This window comes from Pteropus vampyrus, unplaced genomic scaffold (assembly GCF_000151845.1).
Source record: "Pteropus vampyrus isolate Shadow unplaced genomic scaffold, Pvam_2.0 Scaffold22, whole genome shotgun sequence".
Lineage (NCBI taxonomy): Eukaryota > Metazoa > Chordata > Mammalia > Chiroptera > Pteropodidae > Pteropus > Pteropus vampyrus.
Window position 1 is genome coordinate 10,953,821 of NW_011888803.1, and position 23,061 is coordinate 10,976,881.

At 35.2% G+C, this 23,061-nt stretch overlaps 1 protein-coding gene across 19 annotated transcripts in view; it reads right to left on the reverse strand.

Moving 5' to 3' along the window:
- Positions 1 to 12,466: 12,466 nt before the first annotated feature.
- KYAT3 (kynurenine aminotransferase 3) overlaps positions 12,467 to 23,061 on the reverse strand; it is a 49,618-nt gene continuing 39,023 nt past the window's right edge. For 18 of the 19 annotated variants that reach the window (XM_011355601.2, XM_011355603.2, XM_011355602.2 and 15 more), the window contains 4 exons: positions 20,371 to 20,557; positions 16,877 to 16,953; positions 16,521 to 16,607; positions 12,467 to 12,841 (listed from right to left, as the gene is read on the reverse strand). In XM_011355601.2, coding sequence (XP_011353903.1) covers positions 12,788 to 12,841; positions 16,521 to 16,607; positions 16,877 to 16,953; positions 20,371 to 20,557 — 405 coding nt within the window. In that variant the 3' untranslated portion in view covers positions 12,467 to 12,787. The remainder of the gene's footprint in view (positions 12,842 to 16,520; positions 16,608 to 16,876; positions 16,954 to 20,370; positions 20,558 to 23,061) is intronic. The other variant, XM_023528067.1, reaches the window with a different exon arrangement.

Here is a 23,061-nt window from a genome sequence, read left to right on the forward strand (position 1 = left end):
GCATTCATGTGGGCTTCCTTTTGTGGGGTAGCTGTATTCTAAAATATTCTGTCCAGCTGTCTGCCTAAGGACACTTGTGTTTGTCGGATCATGCGCTACCTAAACTGAAATGTGCCTGTCTCATATCCTATTGCTAAGAGTACTTGCATGTGTGATCCTGAATTTAATTTTTCCATTTGTTTATTTGTTGATTTATTTGAAATCTTTGATTCCCAAATATTGGTGGCTTATCCTTCATTTGAGAATATATCAAGTTTTTCGCTGAGAAAGCCAGCAACTTCTCTGAAGTGCTAGAAAGAAGAATATAGGCTTAAAACATTAATACTCTACAAATAGAAAATATTAACTGTCAGTTATCTCCTTACAAAATCAGGAAGGCGATTGCTAGAAATTAATTCACTTTTAATTCAATGTTCGGTGACCAGTAGTTTTCTTTTAAACTTCTAAATTACTCCAATAAAAACAAAACAAAATAATTTAAAGAGTTCACATTCATAGCATGTGACTTTTAAAAATATTTTTTCAAAAAGATATTATAAAGTATGACCATGTGATAAGGACATAAAATTGTTTTCTTTCTTTACCTTCATGCGTTTTGCCCACAGTATTATAAATTGATACAAACCTTTTAGAAAAGAATCTGGCAATACTCCAAGAATGATTTAAATGTCAAAACCTCTTGAGTTAGTAAACCCCTCTGAGAACTGGAGTGAAAAAATAATCTAGAATATGGGATACTATGGTTCATGAAGATGTCCATTGTAATCTTATTTATAATAATATAAACTTAGAAACAAGAAAATGCTAAAAATAGAAAAATTATAACTTTGGTTACAATGTTATAATACATGAAGCAACCTATACCTTTGAAATAGGAGAATAATATACAGAAGGTCATAAAATCTTAGTGCCATTTAGGTGTTAAAATCAATCCACGTACCAAGGACCTTATATAAACAATGCTTTACCAGAGGTAATTCTGTCTTTTCAGAGACTTGGAAGTAAACTGCAGTGAGCTCACTGAGGGCTAAAACATCCTATTTTTCTTTGTATCTTTGTGACTTTGTAACTTTTGGACTTTTGCACACAGAAGATACCCAATAAATGATGGTTTGTGTGAGTTATTGGTGGATTGAATGAAAAAATATATTTAAAAATATCATTATTCTGACTGTTTTTCACAATAATTAAACCAAATTAGTGAGATTTACCAAGAGTTTTCCCATTATAGCTAGCTTTTCCTTTACTTTTTTCCTAATTGTTTTCCCTCTTCTACAAAATTATCAATTTTATCTGCTTATTCTCACTGTTTTCTGACCTTTCTTACCTAGGATATTGCTCTTTCTCATTAATGACGTGGAAGGACCCTGTCCCTCACTTTTGTGAAGTAAAAACATTTGCCACTCACTGTTCGACCACTGATCTTAGCCAAAATAGGTAGTCTCTGCTCAGCGTCCCATGCTCAGACATCAACAAGAGTTCATGCTATTATCCCTAGTGTTATTATTATCTGAATATTAACAATGTACTCACTGCTAACCGAATCTCAAATCTCGTAATGAGTGTTTAAATGACAGTGAGATGAGCAATTCCCAAATATAACTTAATACAGGTGGTATTTAGTATACCATTAGTTATGTAGAATACTTTTAATCGGGTGAGTTTTTTTTTCAAGTAAAAAAATGAAAGTTAACTTGAATGTAGCTTTTCTGTTAAAACCACAAAACCCACAATGGGTTAGCCATCATCTACTGATTTTAGTAACTTTATTCTATGGCATTTGTATCAAGAAGCAGTATAAAAGCTGCAAAAAATCATGACACTTTTTGCATTTATCTGTTCTAACCCAGTATTTTGATCACTCAAGCTAATTTGGTAGCACTCTCATCAAATGTTCACTCCTAACATGTCTATGGGTTATCATGTTTACTCTTTTGGTTATTTTAAACTCCGCCTGTAGTTCTACATTACTATCTATTTTGCAAATGAGGGATTGGTTATATCTTTTGCTTTATTATTATTTTTTCTGTTATGTGGAAGATAATGTAAAGTGGTGAAAACCTAAAAGCCTTTCCTCTTAGATCAAGAACAAGACAAGGATGCCCATTCTCAATACTTTTATTCAACATAGTATTAGTAGTCCAAGCTGGGGCAATTAGGCAAGGAATAAAAGACATCCAAATTAGAAAAGAAGAAGTTATACTGTCACTATTTGCAGATGACATGATATTAAAGATACCCAAAAAACAAAACAAAACAAAACAAAACAAAAAAAAAACACAAAAAAACCACCAAAATCTGTTAGAACTAATAAATTTGGTAAAGTTGCAGGATAAATAATGTGAAAAATCTATTGCATTTCTATATGCTAATAATGAGCTATCAGAAAGACCAACAAAGAAAACAATCTTGTTTATAATTACATCCAAAAAAACCTCTAGCAATAAATTTAACCAAGGACATTAAAGACCTGTATCTTGAAAACTACAAGGCATTATGAAAGAAATTGAAGAAGACACAAATAAATGGAAAGATATTCTGTGCTCGTGGATTGAAGATTGTTAAAATGTCCATACTACCCAAAACAATCTACAGATTAAATATAATCCCTATCAAAATTCCAATGGCATTTTTCAAAGAAATAGAACAAATATTCCTAAAATTCGTACAGAAACAAAGGAAAAAAAAAACAAAAACTCTGAATAGCCAAAGCAATCTTGAGAAAAAAATGAACAAAGCTGGAGGCACCATGCTACCTGATTTTGAACTACATTACAAAGCTACTGTAATTAAAACAGTATAGTATTGGCATAAAAACAGACACATAGATCAATGGAACAGAATAGAGAACCCTGAAATAATCCCTCACTTATATGGTTAATTAATACATGACAAAGGAGCCAAGAATACATAATGGGGAAAAAGACAGTCTCCTCAATAAATGGTGCTGGGAAAACTGGATAGACACATGTAAAAAAAAAAAAAAAAGAAGACAAAAGAAACTCAACCACTATTTTAAACCATATACAAAATTTAACTCAAAATGGATTAAAGATTTGAACGTAAGACCTAAAACTATAAAACTCCTAGAAGAAAATATAGGTGATAAGCAACTTGACACAGGCCTTGGTGATGATTTTTTGAATCTGACACCAAAAGAAAAAGCAACAAAAGCTAAAATAAATGAATAGGACTATATCAAACTAAACTCCTGCATAGCAAAGGAAACCATAAACGAAATGAAAAAGCAACTTACTGAGGAGAAAATATTTGCAAATTATATGTCTGATAAGGGGCTAACGTCCAAAATATATAAAGCACTCATACAACTAACTCAATAGCCGAAAAACAAACAACTTGATTACAAAATGGGAAGAAGATCTGAGTAGACATTTTTCTGAAGAAGACATACAGATGCCTTAACAGGTACATGAAAAGATGCTCAGCATCATTAACATCATGAAATGCAAATCAAAGCCACAATGAGCTATCACTTCACACCTGTTAGAATGGCTATTATCGAAAAGATAAGAAATAACAGGTGTTGGCAACGATGTGGAGAAAAAGATTGTAAATTTGTGTGACCATTATGGAAAACAGTATGGAGGTTCTTCAAATAACTCAGAATAGAACTACCCTATGATCCAGCAATTGCACTTCAAGATACTTATCCAAAGAAAATAAAAATACTAAATAGAAAAGACATATGCACTGTCATGTTAATTGCAGCATTATTTACAATAGTCAAGATATGGAAACAACTTAAATGTCCATTGATGGAAGAATGGATAAAGAAACTATGGTATGTATATACAAAAGAATATTATTCTGCCATAAAAAGGAAAATCTTGCCATTTCAGACAACATAGAATGACTTCGAGGACATTAGGAGATAAGTCAGGCAGAGAAAGACAAATACCATATGATTGTTCTTATATATGAAAACTTTAAAAAAAACTGCAAGCTTATAGATACAAGGAACAGATTGGTGATTGCCAGAGGTAGAGGGTGCAGGGTGGGAAAATGAATGAAGGGGTCAAAAGGTTAAAAGAAAAAAAATGAAGTGGGAAAAATATAATTCCCAAGGTTGATAGTTTGATTTTTCAATAGAGATTCTGAGAATCTCTCACTAAACTGATTACAAATTTCTACATCTAAAATAGCTAAACTTGTTCGATTCTTTCAAATTTTCATGAAATTGTTCCATAATAACATGATATGAGCTACACTTTAAGTTGAAGACAAGTTATGGCTTGCTTTCAAATAGCTAAACATTGTGATAGATGATGCCTTTGAGTACTTTTATTTGGAACTCAAAGGTATTTGGACCTACTACTATTCCCTTTAATAGATTATGAAATAAGGAGAGGTTCTATGACTTGAGATAATTTATCGAGCGCTGTAGACAGCTACTCCCATTTCCTGAACAAAAGGTTATGCCTGAAAATAACACTGGAGCATCAATGCTGCATCTCACTACACTGGAGGTCATTCAATTCCTTTTATTTCCCAAATGCCTTCCCACCTCAGCATCCTGGCCAAAAGATGTCACTATTTACAGCTCAGTTGACACTGCCATATTGCAATTGAGTAAGCACAGTGCCTGCCAGTCTTGAAATTATGTACTTTTTAAAGTAAATATTTTATTTGGGAAATTAAAATTATTTAAAATTTTGAGGACTAGAAAGACTGCTAATTTGCATAATTCAAATTCATGTAGTATGTATATGTGTTGTACCTATGTATGTTAATCTATTGATGTGTTTTTATTTAATTTCATAGATCACATTCAAGTCTATTAGTTTTTTTCAAGTAAGAGATGGACTGCATTCTTTACATTATCAATAATGGAAAAGTTGGTTGTTTCCAGCTTTTTTTTTTTTTTTTAATATTTGTTGGTGAACATTTGCATGTTCAAAGGGTAAATACTTAACAATAGAATCAGGGCATCGAAGGGTATGCTCATATAACATTTTGATAAATATTGTGAAATTTCCTTCAAAAAATGCCACACTGATTTAAAAGCCCATTTCCCCACGTTCGAACAGCAGGAGCTGAGACACCCTCTCAATATCATTTTAGAGTGAGAACCAAACACTGATTAGAAATATCTACTTGCCAGGCAAAAGGGTGATGGATGTAATTCCAAGCTTCTGTGTGTGCATGTGTGTGCATATACGTGTGTATATATGCACGACATGGTTTAAAGATGCTTGCAGACCACGACTCTACTAAAACTATAGGTCTTGGAGCCAAGAGCCAAGTGCAACTTTGAGTCTTGTATCCTGGGACTGGGCTTCCAGAGGTCAGACAGAGTCCCACATGATTGATCAGCTGAAGCCCTCAGCACAGGTGATTCAGGAGCCTGGCTGAAGTGGCTGAGTCATGCCAATCATAGCTGCAGTTTTAGGAATGATCTCTGGCACTTTAGGAAATCGTTAATAAGTGAAAGTCATGAGCCAAAGAGAGACCTGAAGTTGAAAACAAAACAACAAAAAATGTGTTCTAAGGACCAAATTCAATTTGAAGAAATTCATTAATTCAACAAATGTTTGTTGAGTGCCTACAGTATGCTAACTCTGCACTTGGTGCTGGGGTTACAGCCACAAACAGAACATTAAAAATCCTTGGCCTCGTGGAATTTATATCAGGGAGGGTATACAGATGATAAATTAAATGAGAGAAACCTATTGTAAATTCAATGGTGTTAAGTGCTAAGAAGAAAAATAAGATAAGGAAGGGGATGGGGAAAGGCAGGGTTTACAATTTAAAATGGAAGGTCAGATAAGCTCTCCTGAGGTGACTTTTGAGTAAAGAGCTGAGGTAGCCAGATGAGCCTTGTGGGGAAAGACATGGGCAGAGGGAACCTCAGGTCTAAAGGAGCTAATCTGGAGCAGGCCTGGGGGTCAGGGATGGGCAGGGAGCGCATTAAGGAAAAGGGAGCCGCAGATAAGGTTAGGGAAGAGTAGGTTCAGGTAATGCAGGGGCTCGAAGGTCAGAGCGCCCATTTTGGCTTTTGCTCTGAGATGGAGAGGCAGTGAAGGGTTTTCTCCAGAGAAGTGTCATGAGCTGACTTTACTTTAAAATGGTTATGCCCCAGGGTAGAGCAGGCAGACGTGTTTTATCAAGAGATAGACATTTCAGAGAAAAAATTTTTTAGAAAACTGAACAGTTTTCATGAGTTTTGTACTCTTTCATGCATATTTTGTCCAAAAGACTGCTTCGAGAATAATTATAAAAATAGTGTTAAAATAAATCATCTCAGGAATTAACAGAAAAATGGAATTATGGTGTTAGAAGATATAGCACTAAAGTTTCAGATAAAATAAGATGTTTATGCTTTTAATGGCTAATTAATGAGAGGATGTGTTTATGAAAATAATACTTCAGACAGGATAACCATTCTCATTGACAAAAGGACAAAATTTTATTCATCTTTCTAATCACAAGATTTATCTACAAATGAAGTTTTACATAAGAAAAATATGCTGTATTAAATACAAAGAAAATAGCAGCTGTATAATATGATGAAGTTAATATTGATTAGAAAATCCAATTATTTCTACAATTTATTCTGATATATCCCAAGATAGCTGTTTGTCAGCAGGTGAACTTCCTATTTAATTGGCATGATTGAGTAATTAGATATATTCTCAGAGCAGCAATAAAATGAAATTCTCATGTCACAGGAACGTAGCTGAGGTTTTTGTTTTGTTTTATTTTACCCTTGGGTTTATCCAATTGAGACCGAGGAGACTTCTTGTTTTATCTAGGAATAATTTTTTGATTTAAAATATTTGGTGATTGTGTGATAATATAATTGTTTTCATCATAGGAATGATGGGAAAAAAAATCATGAATTTGACAAAGATTTGTGGTGATTTGCCTTTCTCTCATACTAAATCCTTTAAGCCCTCATCGTCTTTTTTCCTGGGCTCCTATAGGAGCCTTCTGATCAGCCTCTATCTGACTAAAGGTCTTTTCATCAGATCAATTTATCTTCTAGAAGAAAAATTTCATCTTTGTACCATATTCTCCATATTGGGTAGTAAGGCATTCATCCATAAATAACAGAAAACTATTACGGTGGCTTAAATAAATACGGGTTTATTTGTCCCATGCATTACAGAGTCTTGGGTTAGCTATAATGGCTCCAAATTGCTTCCAGGGTCTCAGTCTCTTCCCATCTTTCTGCTTATTTTGCAGGCCTTCACTCTCATTCTAGTTGCTTTGCGAATGCAAGATGGCTGTTGCACCTCCAGATCTCACTTCTGCATTACAGGTAAGGTGAGGGTAGAAAGGTAAAGAGGACAAAAAAAGACAAAAAGTCTCAGGATAACTTTGCCTTTTAACTCTTTGCCTTTCATCTCTTTCTGTGAAGAGATGCTATTCCCAGGCATTTTTGACTAGTTGGAAAGGAAGTGAAGAAATTGGGTATTTTGGCTTTTTAGCCTCTATTGTAGAAGTAGTTAAAGGAGAAGATGGATATTATTGGCTTTTGGATAGTCAAACCATAATTTTTGCCTTACTCCTCATCATCCATAAAAATCTTCAAAAATTCACCAGTTTACTATGTGAAGTCCATCTCTCTTATTATTGTGCAGTATAATGTCATAGAATGACTTCTTTCATTACTTTGGAAATTTGTAGAGAACTTACCTTCAGTTTTCCTAGCCCACTTGTATCCAGAGAAACAAAACTAAAAATGTATATATACATATGTATATATATGTATACATATGTATATATACACATACACACACACATACATACATAAAGAGATTTAAAGATATTGGCTCATGCAATTTCAGAGGCTGGCAAGTCCAAATCTGTAGGATGTCTGCAGGCTGGAGATCCAGGAAGAGGGGACGGTATTACGGTTTGAATCTGAAGTCTGTCTGCTGGCAGAATTCATTCCTGCTTGCGGGAGGTGAGCTTTTTGTTCTGTTAAGGCCTTCAGCTGACTGGATGAGGCCCATACACACTGTGGGGGGCAATTTGCTTTACTCGAAGTTGACTGATTTAAATGTTAATCTCATCCCAAAACGCCCTTACAGAACCAACCGGAATAATGTTTGACCACATATCTGGACATACTGACACATAAAGTTAAGCACTACTAATACACCCCCTATATTAAACATGCTTGAACATTAGGAAATGATGTGTGCTAAAAGGCAGAGAGAAAAAGGCTTATTTAAAAATGGAAATGAGTCCACTATGACTACACATTTGAGTAGGAAAAATGACTGGGAAAGATGAAACTGGAGAAATAAGAAAGACAGTATCATGCAGGGCAATGAAGGCCTTGATGAGGAGAGTAGTCTTTACATTAAGAGTGATGGAGAGTAATGAAAGGCTTTTAAAAGACACTTAAGATGTTTGCTCATCCATTTCCTCCCTTCTTCATTCTGTCCCTTCCTTTCGACCAATGTAGTTTGGGTGGAGTTGACCTTGGGTTGGCATAAGTTATTTAACATGTCCAACCTCCTTGGCAGGTAGCTCAGGAATGAGCCAGTAAGACACATTATACCATTTGCTGGGGCTTCAGTGTCCTCTTTTGCTGGATCTCCTAGTGTTACCCTGTGATGCTTAGAAACTGCTACAGCCATGTTGCTATTACAGGAGGGAGCAACCTGAAGATAAAGCTGACACAGGGTAGAAAGAACTATGGGATGAAGCTTGGTGACATGTTATAATGAGTCCTAGATCAAGCTGTAACTTAAATTAGCTACTCCTAAAGTTTTCAGTTGAGACAGACAATTCCTTTTTGACTTAAACCCATATGGGTTAGGCTTTCTGTAACTTGCTATGTGAACATATGTAGCACAATCATATCGCATTTGATAAAGCTCATTTGTTCTACAGGGATAGTAGATCGGAAAGAGCAAGGCAGGAAGAACTGTTAAGAGGTTGACTAGTAATCTAGTTGAGAGAGGATATTGACTGGTACCAGAGTGGTGGCAGTTGGAGCAGAGAAAAATGATCGATTTAAGAGATATTCAGGATAGATATTTAGGATATTTAGATATTGAAGATGTGGGGAGAAAAATTAAGAATGACTTCTAGATTTTCTGACTTGAACTGGATTGGTGGCACCATTCACTGAGGTGGAGACAAAACTAGATAGGGTTTGCCCGTGAACTGTCCACCTGATATGACAAATGAGGTGTTGTAAATATGGGCCTGAAATTTGGTAGGACTACACTAACACAGATTTAGGAATCACTAGCATATAGAGTAGATTACATTACTTAATGAGAAAAACAAAATATCGATATTTAAGGACCAGGCAAAGGAAACTGAAAAGGGGGGAGGCAATTTGCAGATATGCATCATAGAAACAAGAAAGATTGGTTTTAAGAAGGCTAGTATGGTCTGCAGTAGTAAATACAAAGAGGTAAACTCAGATGGAACTAAAACGTTTCTTTTAAATCTAGGAACATGGAGGTCATTAGAGAATTCAAGAGAATATTGGGCGTAGAACCCAGATTGCAGAAGGTTGAGAGTAAGTGAGGAGTGTGTGTATGTGTGTGTGTGTGAAAGTGGAATCATCAAATAAGGAAAACTGTTCCAGGAGTTATTCCACTTTGCAGTAAAATTTCTCAAAAGTCTAAAGCTGTCATTCATCCTCTTTTTGTTGCTAATACTGACGTATTTGGTGTTCTTATTCAGACTCATGTCTTTTAAATATCATCAGTATGCTACAGATTCTCAAATACCTATATATTCAGCCTTTTTCCAAGACTCCGCACTTGACTATTCAGTTGCCTACACAGTATATACACCCGAAAGTTGAATGGGCATTTCATACTCAACATGTTCAAAACTCACCTCTTGAACTTCCCCCAAGCCTTCTTGACCTTGGTGATCGATAGCACTCAACTATTCCAGTTGCTCAGGTCAAAAACTAGATTCATTTTTGAGCCCTCACTTTCTCTCATGCCCTTTATAAACCCTGTTAGTAAATCCTGTTGGTTCTACCTTCAAAATATATCCAGAATCTATTTCTTACCTTTCTGCTAACACGGTGATCTTTTACATGAATTATCCTAATAGGTCTACATACCTTGACCTTTGCTGCCCCTACAGTTTAATCTCAACATAGCAGCCAGATGATCCTTTGAAAAGATGCAAGAACCTCAAGGATTTGGGATTCCCTCAAGGGAGTCCGAGAAATGTACTCTCGACAAGAAAGAGCGGGGAAAAGGTTGAAGTCTCTTTTTGAGAAGACCAAGTACCCAATCTTCAATAAGGAAGGAAGGGGCTAGAAACTTCATCCTAGATGAGTGCAAAGGTGAGATTTAAAAATCGGAAGGCCGAATACTCTGAGCAGCAGCAGCGACAACAGTGAACACTAGAATAAGATGTGGAGCTAAGATCTAGGAGCGAGCTGGGCATATCAGGCAGAGCCAATGTCAATGCTATTGTTTTGTGAGTTTTAGGTTCCTGTGGACCCCTCTGTCCAACTCCTTTGGGTTCCCCACCTTACCCCATTACACTGTTTCTGACCATAGTTAGGCCTGGATATCTAGTTAGGCTTCTGGAAGCCTCAGGTCTGGCCTTGGTCTCTAGAGTCCCAGGGGTGTTAAGTGAGGTTAAAAATTTTCTTGGTCCAATATTGCCCTATTTACTCACAGACCCCATATTTAAAATCCATGCCTTCCTCTTTCCCTATGTCAGCTTTCCTCATCCCAGCCAAGTGGAAAGGATGGTGACCTCTCTCCCTTAGATGACCCAGACATGAAGTTTCCTATGGACCAGTCCTAGGCCTGACTGTTGGACCAAAACATGGAAGGAAGCCCTCACCACAGTGAGCACAGAAATTCTAGAACCTCAGGGCTGAGGCCTGCATGCGAGGATTTAATGATCACAGTATTAAAGAGCACTGTCTCCTGAGAACTCCAGCTTATTCTTTGAAGGTACTGTGAAGAAACCTTATGAAAACAGCGTTGATGAAATTCCTTCATGTCACTGTGTGTGGTTATAGTTTGTGAATTTTCAATGCTGTGTAATAGTCCATTGTGTTGATGCACATTTCGGTTGTTCTGTTTGTAATAATTATAAACTATGCTACAAAAATCACTTTATATACAATTTTTTTTTAAAAAAAGGATGGATGGGATGGCACTCTGATTCCCTGGATTAAACCATTACCCCTACACTAGTCCTTGAGGTCCTGTTACTTCTCTGGCCTAATACCTACTATTCTGTCCCTTGGTTATTCTACCCAGCCATACCAGACTCTTGGTACTCATCAAACATGTCGGGTACTCTCCTGGGCCTCCTTCTGGGTGGCTGAGTCTGGAACTGTTTAACCAGCAATTTCTCCTCAATCTGCCCCATCCTCAGGAGGAAATGAAGAAAGGCTGAATGCTGATGTTGATGTGAAAGGTTCATTGGTAGGATCCTGTTGGGACTGATGGTTTGGCAGCTTCTGTTGTGGTTCTCCCCCGTCCCCCCATCCCCCCAGAAGTAGAAGAAGAGGTCATTTAATTGTGTTGGTGGTGGTGGGCTTTGAGTTGTGAGAAGAATGGAGAAGGTTGGACATTTTTATTATGGAGAACGGAGAATATTAAAAATTGCTGCTATAGTAAAAGGCAGAGAAAGTTCATTACGAAATCATAGAATTAAGTCTAGTTTGGGTCAGTGATGTACAGCCATAGTTGTTAGAACCTACCCAATTATGCATTTTGCTACAGCAGTGTTCAGCAGCCCAAGTGATGGATGATGAAATCTAAGCTGGATGAGGAAGGGAGTAAAGATATAAGGGGACTGATAGGAATAAAATAAAGGGTTCTATGGACTATAGCAGCGATTATCAAACTTAGTAGTTATAAGAATCACCTGGAAAGGGCCAGATTCTGAAATTATTATTCAGTATATCTGGGTGAAGACTAGAATATATTTTCAACAAGGAACCTAGTTGATTCTGATGTAAATGAACCATGGACCAGTTTTTGAGAAATAATATATATGAAATTATATTGAGTTTAAAGAAGTAATATTTTGAGAGGGGGAGAAAGGGGAGGAGGAAGAGAGAGAGAATATTGTAAGATTAAGTGGTTACAGTGTGAGACGACTAATTCCAAAGACGGAACAGTCTGGAATGATGAAAGCTTCAGGGCATGGCCAAGCCAGTGAGTGGCTGAAGTGGAAGTGAATGTCACCAGCTGTGAGAAAGTCAAAGTACAGAAAGCCTCGGTAATTCATGTGGACCTTGAAGCCACCCAGATAACGGCAGTACTTGGACAGAGAGAAATAAATGTGAGTAAAGTTCAAAGCCATGGGTAAATGAAGGGGAGGGACCGCAGGTTGGTAGACAAAGCAAAGATATGAAGTTGAAGGAGGTTAAGAATTTTTGCATAGTGGTGAAGTAAAACTGGCTAACATTAGTTGAGTGTTTGTTTGCCAAGATTTATATACATCAGTCCATTTTATCCTCACACACAACTCACAAATTTCATAAAGCGTAACACTTTTTATTCTCCTTTTATGATGAGGAAACTGAAGCACAAAGGCTAAGCATGAAACATTATCTCACAGTTCTTATCCACGATGCTATACTGACTCATAAAATGGTAATGGAAGGTATTTTAATTCATTTCAACTGAAAAAAAAATCATATCTCCTGAATACTGTTATCAAGGGATTAGGTTCTTTGGAAAAATAAAAATATTTCCTTAAATTTCATTTGTACTGATTTTTCTTTTGTAGTATCCAGGAAGTGGCAGCACTAATAACAACTCCAAACTGAAAAGTTAACAGTTTGCATTTATCAAGACGTCTACGTATTCCATGCCTTGATGATTTCTTCAGCAGCATCTAGCGTACTGTCTTTCTGTAAATAAATGAAATCATCATCATTACATATCAAAATAAATTCAAGATGAAGTAAAGATTTAAATATAAAAAAAGATACCAAAGTTAGTCCATCAGGAAGAATCATGCGGTGATTTGGGAACCAAGTGCTCCTCGACCCCTGATAACTTAAGCTGGGCCCAGCTGAGTTCTAGCCTGTCCTTGGCCTCCACAGTAATAACAGAGTCCCAGGACATTCACTTGGGGGCATGCCTTCCCAGTGAATTAAGTCACTGGAAGCCTTGCCTAAATTAAGCCACAACCTTAGTAAGAGCACGGACAAAGACTGGGAAATGGTGTCTGCAACGTCTTCCCTTGCTTTGGTGGCTAACTACAGAGGTCCCAAGCTCTTTCAAGAGCAAATCAAACAAACTAATCGTTATAATGCTATATCCCATTGCTGTCTGGCTGTACATGAGCCTCACAAGAATTCAATATTAGAGAAAATGAAGAAGTGTGACGCCAATCATTACATCGTACTGTTTTGTAATGTTGGCTGCCAGTTAAGGGCACTTTATTACTACTATCTTGACACCAGAGAAATCTACAACTTAACCTGCATGGGGCCAAAGAACATCACCAAGACAATGATCGACAAATTGTATATACAGCTCAGATTAAAAACAGTTTAACTTGATCCCAGCCAAAACCATGTCCATCAGTGCAGACGCCGTGACTATTCAGAGCCACTTGTGGCAGTCCCAGAAGCCTGAAGTGCCAGAGAAGACCCAGACTTATAAAACACATCAATGTGGGCAGAGTCTGTGCTGACGGGACCAAATACATTATTTTCATCCATTTGGGTACGAAGTGTGCACAAATCACAAAGCTATTTCAAAGAGGCTTCTAGACAACAAAAGAAAACCACTCCCTTAGCTCACAACACACACAGGATGCCACGTGGAGCAAGACTTGAGGCATAAACGCCCTTGTTTTCAATGGCTCACAGCAGCTGTGGTCACTGCTAACTACGGAGGCTTTCAGATGAGGGATGTACAAGCAGCAAGATCTCTAAGTCAGTGGATTCTCTTTACTCGAAATTCTCCTTCACGACGAAGTAAAATCAATTTACTTTGCTTTCTTGCCTTTCATCTCACTCACTTTTGCACATGACCTAACACCCCTCATGTGGGCCAGTTATAATCTGGTGAGATTATAGGAATGAGACTTGATCTTGAGTCAGGGTGTTTGAATGTCTTTAGGAAAGAAATTTGTACTGGGGAAATCTTTTTCATTTGACAAATTGTACATTTATTGGTCGTGTCTTCTGCCAATGTTTATATTCAATTCTAAGATTTCTGAAAAAAATTCTTGTTCTTTGCTGCTCAGAAAAATTTTACTGAAAATACTAGTTTTCTAAAAGCATTGAAATCTGCAAAGTCTGTCTTCTGCTAAAATAACATTTACAAACATGGAGACACACAATCATGAGTATGGTGAATGGTACTATTGACTGGCATTTGCCTAATTTAAAATAGGCAAGTTGAACAAATTATAGCCATTGCTCATTAAGTTTTGGATAGTACTCTAATAATTTGTTCAGTTTAATAAACATATTTTGGTAAAGCAGAAAAAAATAAAACATAATAGTACAAATGAAAATTTAAGTGAATATCCCATCTCAAGTGAACAGAATTTTTCAAAGTACAAATTCAAGGCAGGTCTCCAAAAGGAAAACAATCAAATAAATATATCAGCACAAAAACAAGTCAAAGAGTACAAATTATGCTCCCATTCTCAATCTATGAAAGTGTCTTATGGAACTTTTCAGTTGTTTTGGTTATTTCTAATCTAATAGATAAAATTTCATTGCAGTTTTAATTTTCATTTCTCTTATTAAGAGTGAGGTGAGCATCCTTTCATACATTTGACAGCTACTGAGAATTTACCCATAACCACTGTAAAATGCTCCTTTTTGGCTTATTTTGCCAAAATAAGTGTACTGCCAGTACACTTAACTGTTTCTATTGCTCTGAATAATGGATAGGCTACCTGCTGTCTGTCTACAATATGAAGATGTAGAAGCAGGAACCTTTTTAGGTATCTTCTACCATTACCTTCACTGTTTGTGGCAATTTTCTCATTTTCTGGAGAAGTTGTGAATTTGTTTTGCATTCTCCTAGTTGTTTTAAAATAATTTCCATGAAGAGAATGGGTAAAGGCTGTGTTTACCATTTTAAAACTGGAAGTCTTATTTTTAACTTTCATTAGTCCTGCTTATAACTTCAAATCATATACCTCTATTCATAGATCCACTGTAAGATGAGAACACTAATGGCCTTACCATTTCTTCTACATTGCAGTCAATTAAATGTTGACACTGTTAGTCTGTTGATATTTATACTCTATTCTGGATAAGTCTTTCCTAGTCTATAGGTTGTTTCTAAAAGTGGAAACAGTTTTTACATTCTAACTACGTTTACAGGTGAGTGTGTTGTTACAGAGATTGGCTTGATCTAAGTAAGACTGTTTTCAGTAGCAATCGCATCTTAAACACAGCAATAATACATTTAGATGTTATTTTAGTACAGATCTAATAGTGATGAATTCTCTCAGCTTTCATTTATGAGGGATGTATCTATCGTTTTCGGTTTTAATAGATATTTTCCTCGATATAGAATTCTAGGCTAATATATTTTTTATTGCAGCACTTCGAAGATGTCATTTCATTGTATTCTGGTGTTTCTAATAAGAAGTTAGCTAGCATTCATATCTGCTCCTGTGCATGGGAGGTGCAGTTTTTCTCTTGGTGCTTTCAAGATCTTATCAATACCTTTGGTTTACAGTTTATTATGTGTCTAGGTGTGGTTTTCTTTATATGCTGGTGTGGTTCACTAAAATTTTAGATCTGTAAATTGCTTTACAATAAAATCTGGGAAAACTTTGCCATTATTTTTTAAAAATATTTCTTCTGTTACATTCTTTTTTTTTTTTTAGTATTCCAATTGCACATATATTATCATTTGATATTCTCTCATAGATCTGAGACTCTTCATTTTTCAAAAATAATTTTTCCGTTTCCAGACTGGATAATTTCTATGGATCTGTATTTTAAGTGGACCATTTTTCCTGTCATCCTCAATCCTCCATGTGTTAAGCCCCATACATCTTTCATATCAGATATTGTACCTTTAAGTTCTTGAATTTCCAAGTGATTCTTTATTTTAATAGTTTTAATCTTTTCATTCATTATAGTCATATTTTCCTTTAACTTCTTGAACATACTTATAATTTGCTTTAAAATCTCTGTCTGCTAATTTCCACATATGGGTCACCTTGAGATTTGTTTTTATTTATTGCTTTTTTTCCTTTATTAAGGGTCACAATTTCTTGTATTTTCACATTTGGTAATTTTTGATTGCATGCTAAACATTGTAATGTCATATGGAAGTCTGATTACATTGTAAAGTCAACACTCTTGTTCTGGTAGGCTATTAATTTCATGGCAGCAAGCCAATATTTAACTGCTGTCCTCTCACGTGCCAATCCGTTTCATTCCCCACTTGGCCAAAATCTCTTTGTGCAGCAAGCTAATATTTAAAAGCTGCACATGAGCACATCATATCTAGTAACAGAAAAAAGTGGTGATTTATAAATCAGAAGGAAGGACATTAATAAAACACATATAAATGTGTTTTTGAGTAGAATGGAGAACTTACTTTAATGAAGCAAAATCGCACAAACTTCTCAAACTGTAATTTAGTCTCTGTGTTACAGAATGCTGAAACTGGAATGGCTGACAGTTTCTAAAAAATAAATAGAAAGGTAAAATAGGAAAACTACTTATAATTCAAATATTAATTTTAGGACCATTAACATTAGAAACAAATAGATACTTCTAAATATTCACAATGATTTCCAAAAGTAAAAATGTTTTTAAAATCCTCCAAATAGCCAGAAGTGAACTATCATGTAACAAAATTACAGATAACATTATTTAAAGCACGTCAGCAGGTTTCCTTCATAATTTAACTATAAAATACAGCACAATATTGCAAAGGTCAATAAACGTTACCTTATTTTTAACCATCCATTTCACAAATTTATAGTCATAAGGTTCATTGCTGTTCTTCATATCAGAGAGGTCTGCATCTAAAACAACAATGAAAAATTAGATGGCCTATGTATTAGGCAACATGTATTTCATTTAAGTCTATCAAGATTCAAAATTTTCTTAGAAGATAAGTCATAGAATCTGCTGGAGTCTCACGCTGCATGATGGGGTGGGAAGTGAGGAATTCACAGATGAGCTTCACTTATACCCTAAGCTGGTACTCACATATGCATCTGGTTGATCATGCCTGTGCATACAGCTCTTAGCACTGGAAGAGTAGGGAAGGAGAAGGAAAGAAAAGTATTGTCTTTCCATCTAGAATCAACATAAGACTGATCGTCTTTAAGAAAATAACGTCTAAATTTAAAGAGTATTCTTCAGTAATAATTTCATTTCCAAATAGTCATTCATTATTAGATTGTAAGCTCTACAAGGGCAAAGTGTCTATATGGCAACCTATCATTATCCCTATTGTCTAGGTCAGTGTCTAGTTTATAAGAGATGAAAAGCATATTCATTGAATGACTAAATTAATATTATTATTTATACAGGGAAAGTGTCTTCCAAGTGATATCCTTATTGTTTGCCTCATTCTTTCCTATATTATACTTTAAAAAAAAATGTTAAATTTGGAGAAAAATTTCAAATATATATCCTTATTCTTATCTCTTGCTCCAATCTTGCTTTAAGATCTGAGCAAGATATTTCTCTGGCATTCAGTTTCAGCATATTGTTTCAATTTTATTGACTTGTACTCTGGATCTTTTTGAATTGCCCAAAGCAACTAACATTGATGGTTACTATAATCAATGAAATTTTACAATTTATTGCTCAAAACAAATTGAGGTAACCATCTTCTTTTTTTCATTCACTAAAAATTACTGGATCTCTTCAAATGAATGATGTAAAATCCTTGACATTGATGAAAGATTCACCTGTATTTAAAAAAATCTTAATATATTTTTACTTAATGATTTTATTTCCATTCTCTTCTGTGCTTTAAGAATGTAAAAATTCCATATAATAATGCTAATAATATACTACTGTTTATTGAGAACTTACTATTTGTTAAACATGTTACATGATTCTCTCACTTATGTGTCCTACAATTTTGAGCAGTAGCTATAATCTTCACTTTATAGATGAGAAAGTTAAATTACTATTTCAAGTATTTCACACTATATGTATGTATATGTATTTAATTCAGTTTTGGCTCTATCAAAAATGATCACTTTAACAAGTTAATGTTTATTATAAATTATATGAAAACTCTGTGTGACAAATATATAATAGTAGTATATTCAAAGGCAACCCAGAGAAAGAAATGATTACCTATAGCAGTAGAAGGAAGAACAGGAGGATATTAACTAACTGTAATTGACACTAGCTGTACTACTCATTTATTCTTGTAATGGTTAGAAAAGATGACTTTATTGCCATGGCGCTTAAAAGGAAAGAAAGGAATAAAATTCTTAAGATTTTATAGTTAGAAGAAAGTTAGAATCTATTTTTTCTGAATACTTGAGTCAGAGATCCTCAAAGGAACTAAAAAAATATTTCTTTATTGAAGTTAGAAGTCTGAATCCTATTAATAGCATTAGGGTATTTAAGTAACCTATAAAAATCAAAATTGGTTGTTGCATTCCCACTATCTGCTCCATAAATTTGGACCTTAGTATCTCACTAAACAAATAGTTTTCCTTATTTGTCATTGTGTCTTCTAATCAAATGTTCCCCTTTTAGTTCCAGAATAAAGCTCACTGATCTGGAAAGATACTTAGTATAGCGGAAAAAAGGCAATTTCCCTGGTTAGAACATGCATCTCTAGATTCAGAGGCCAGCTCTGCTACTTATCAGTTAACTTCAGTAAATTTCATGATTCCCTATCTCATCTTTCTCATCTATCAATGAGGATATAATAGCATCAGACTCCTAGGGCTTTTGTGAGAATATGATATTTGTAAACCTCTTAGCATAATACCTACTATAGCATAAATACTTTAAAGTTTGATTCCAGGAAAGAATTATTTTTTCTAAAAGGTTTCCTTTTACTCAACAATTATGTAACTAATTCAATTTTTCTTTTTGTCTGTGCTGCCATGACGTTTAGTCACAAGTTAATGCTAATTACAACACTAAATGAAACTAGGTGACTTAAACACTTGCTTCCTCCTCCTCCTATGTGACATTGATTTTCTATTATAAATGAACATTTCTATGTGGATATTATTGCACAGAAGACTTCTGAGTTAGCTCAAATTCCTTTGGGGAACATGAAGTATAAGTCAATTTCTTTTATACAAAATAATTCTTGTTGAAAATTTTGCAATTTCCAATTCAAAGGCAAAAATATAAGTGATGACAACTATGCTATTTATTTTTATCATGTCATGACATAAGCTCCACATTTAGACCCAATATAGAAAAGTGGTTTCCAAACCTCAGAGTATACAACATCTTAATGGATTTTACATAAAAATAAAGCTTAAGAGCCTGACAAATACAGCTCTCTAGCAATAGGACAGCAAGAACCTCTGGTCACCGTGGCCTCTGTTTCTCTCACAAAAAATGAAGAAATAATAATCACTTTTATTATCAAATCAAAAGTTTCCAGCTTTATAAAATTTGGTAATATAAAAGGCTTTTCAAGTTCAGTGTCATATAGCTTCATTGTAATAAAACCTTAAAACATTTAATTTAGAATGAGTATAATTTCTGTGAGAATAAATTATGCTTTTACATTTACTATTACTAACATTATAGTTTTTTTGAAGAAAGTTAAATTATGTATAAAATGTTAGGCTTCTACCTTTAGGTTTATATAGCATGTCAGAATTACACATAACAATTTCGGGCAATATAAAGACCATTGCTTTTTGGAGACAGAACTATTTAGAATCTAACTGTGTGACTTCAAGCAAGTTACTTAAAACTTTCTAAGTCTTTATGTCTTTAAAAATGGCACTAACAGTGCTTTTTTTAAAAGGGTATTTGAAAGTCCTAGGCATGTAGTAGACCCTCAGTAAATATCATTTTCCTTTTTACTTCATTTTGGTATAGTCTAAAGTGGCAAATGATCCTTGATGGTATCCACATTCTAGAAACCTTATATTTTTCAAATAAAAAGGAAACTAAAATTTTACTCAAAGGGACAGAGGGCATATATATTATTTCATGTATCTGTTTTAAATTATACACCAGAATAACATGATAGTAAATTCTATGTTTAATAGAATAAATAGAACAACTGATTCTATAACTATGTAACAACAATCATGTTTAAGGTCAAGTACCTCAAAGTCAAGACTATAGTAGAAAAACATTGACTTTGTGAAAATCCATTTTTCCACAGATAAAATGTTGATATGGCTTTGACACCAATCTTTTCTTCATAATTCTGATAAAATTTTACATGTAAGTTTCAGTACATTTGAAATAATAAAACCTTTACAAACCTAGAAAAGACACATCAGCAATGATGAAGTATCCCCCATCAGGAACTATGGATTTCAGGCCAACACTTTCAAGTAAATGTACCATCCGATCTCTTTTTACTTCTAACTCTTTTGGCAAAGAATTAAAGTAACACTCTGGGTCATCCATGCGCTTGATGTCAATCCAAAAAGCTCGAGCCAAGGCTTCCTGTATGTTAAGATTAAAAAATGTAGAAAGAAAATCTGGTAATGTTATTTATTTCTGAGTTGATTGATATAATAAATAAAGATGGTCTGAGTAATATTACTGGCAAAAAAAGTCATTCAGGGAATTACAGTTGAATTCCTAGGAACCTGTGTTAAACTCTATAGATTAACTGAGGAATTACTTACAAGCAAATTATTAATTCTAATAATTTAGATGTAATGAAAAGCTAAGAAAGAGCAATGAAAATCAAAGTCAAAAAAGAGGTATATATAAAGACATTACTTTCTATTGAGGTGAGCTGTAGAATGACTTGCTAGATCTAAGTCTGAAAGATGACCAGAGAAATGACAAATTAGCCAGGTTTTCCCCATTACCTTGGAGAGAGTAGTAGAAATGAAAGCTGACCCATTGTGTCATTCCCCACAGAAGTGCAAATCCCTCTTCTAATCACTCATATCCCAGGATTAGAAACAAGTTTTTGGAGTATGTGGAGTGACTTCTCTATCCTTCTTCAGGAAAGTCAGAAGACACAGGAGTGAAACTGAGCTCAGAGAAAAGCCGATGTTATGAGGTCAGCAACAGGTAAACAAGTCTGAATCAGGGCATACATGAAGAACACTTATCTGTTCAAGCAGGATCTATACCAAGCAGGGTGCTTGGTAGGCAAGCATAAACTGGGACAACTTACAAATATTGGTTCTCAGAGCAAACCAGGATATCCAAGCAAATTCAAGAACTTGGAATAGTTAACAGATAGAAGGGCAGAGTAGAGTGGCCAAATTTTAAGAGAATTAATCACAATCAAGAGATATCAAGAACTAAAGGATAAATTCAATTAGTAAATAAATTGAGTACGTATATGAAAACTGGCATTGTGATAAATGCTGGAGCTATAATGACAAAAACAAGATAAACATGGCCCATGCCTTCACGAAGCTTCCAATTAGTATACATTGGTGAAAGCAGAAGGGAGGGATGAGATAGAAAACAATTACACGAACAAAGCTGGATATAATTTGTTCTTTTGGAAGAACTGAGAGAAGTCTAGAGGGGCTGCGGGGTAGGTAGCAAGAGAGGCAGCCTGGCAAGAAACAACACTGAGAGACAGAGAAAAGCAAGATCATAGAGAAGACTGCATGCCAAAAGAATTCAGCAGGAAAAAAGAATAATAATGATTCCTCAGCACTAAAGAAAATCTTAGATAAATAAGGATTGGTTGCTTAGCCTGGGCCAGTTTCGAAATATAGTTGCCTGAGGGCATGGGGGGAAAAAACAGGCCACTTAGCTGAAATGGAGAATACGCTGGTTCAGAAAAAGAGGTTTCAGATTCTTAACCGAATCTTTGTCTCAGCAACTTATTCATTCTCTATAGTAGGAGATATTGCCCCAGAAAACTCAAATCCCTGGAGACATAAACAGCTGTCCTAACTGTAGAATTATACCGACTCCTCTCTCTTTCTCATATGCCACATGATCCCATCAGCGAATACTGCCAGCTCTACTTTCAAAATATATTCAGAACCCAATCACTTTTCACCACTTTACTCATCCCTATGTTGGTTCAGTCCACTGCTGTCTCTCTCTTTGAACACTTCAATAGTCTTCCAACTCAACTAAGCAGCCAGAGTCCCTCTGATACCACGAGTTAGATCATGGCAGTCCCATGTTCAGAACTCTCTAGTGGCTTCCTATCTCACTAGTCTCTACCAACAGTGACAAACATGCCCCTACTTTATCTGGCTTTCAGCTACCTCTCTGATTTATTTCCTTGTACATACGTACATACATACATACATACATACATACATACATACATTTATTTATTTGTTTGTTTGTTTGTTTGTTTGTTTTTAAGGTGAGGCAACCCTAGGACCTTGTCAGCTTGCAATCCCTTATTTTTTTATTTTTTTACGCCTACAGCACCTGGTCTTCCTAGGTGGTCTCCCATCCAAATACTATCAGGCTTGTTCAGGGTAGCATGGCTGAAGACTATTTCCTTGTACTTGTGTTCTCTGTGTTTTTCACTGATATAAACATGACAACCAGGTTGCCTTCCCCCGGGCCTTTGCACTTGTTGTTCTTATAGTTTTGAGGGTTCTTCTCTAGGTTACCATGCCACTGCTTAACCTCCTTTAGCTCATAGCTCAAATGGCAACTTCTCAGTGAGGCTTTCAAAGATTACTCCATTTATTGTATCTTCTCCCCCTTAGCACTTTGTATCCTTCCTCTTCACTAATTTATTTTTCTTTATTGCATCTAGCAACTTCTGACATAGTATATTATTAAAATATTTATTATCTGTGTCCCCCCTATAGCCTATGACCTCCATGAAAACAGGAATTTTTGCCTGCTGTATCTCCAATACTCAGTAAATATTTATTGAATAAGGGAATGGATTTATTTTTAGAAGATAAAACGAGTTTAATATATAATAAAACCAAATGTCAGAACTATCCTTTATCATGATACTACTTTAGAGTCACTGGAAAAAGAATTACAAAATA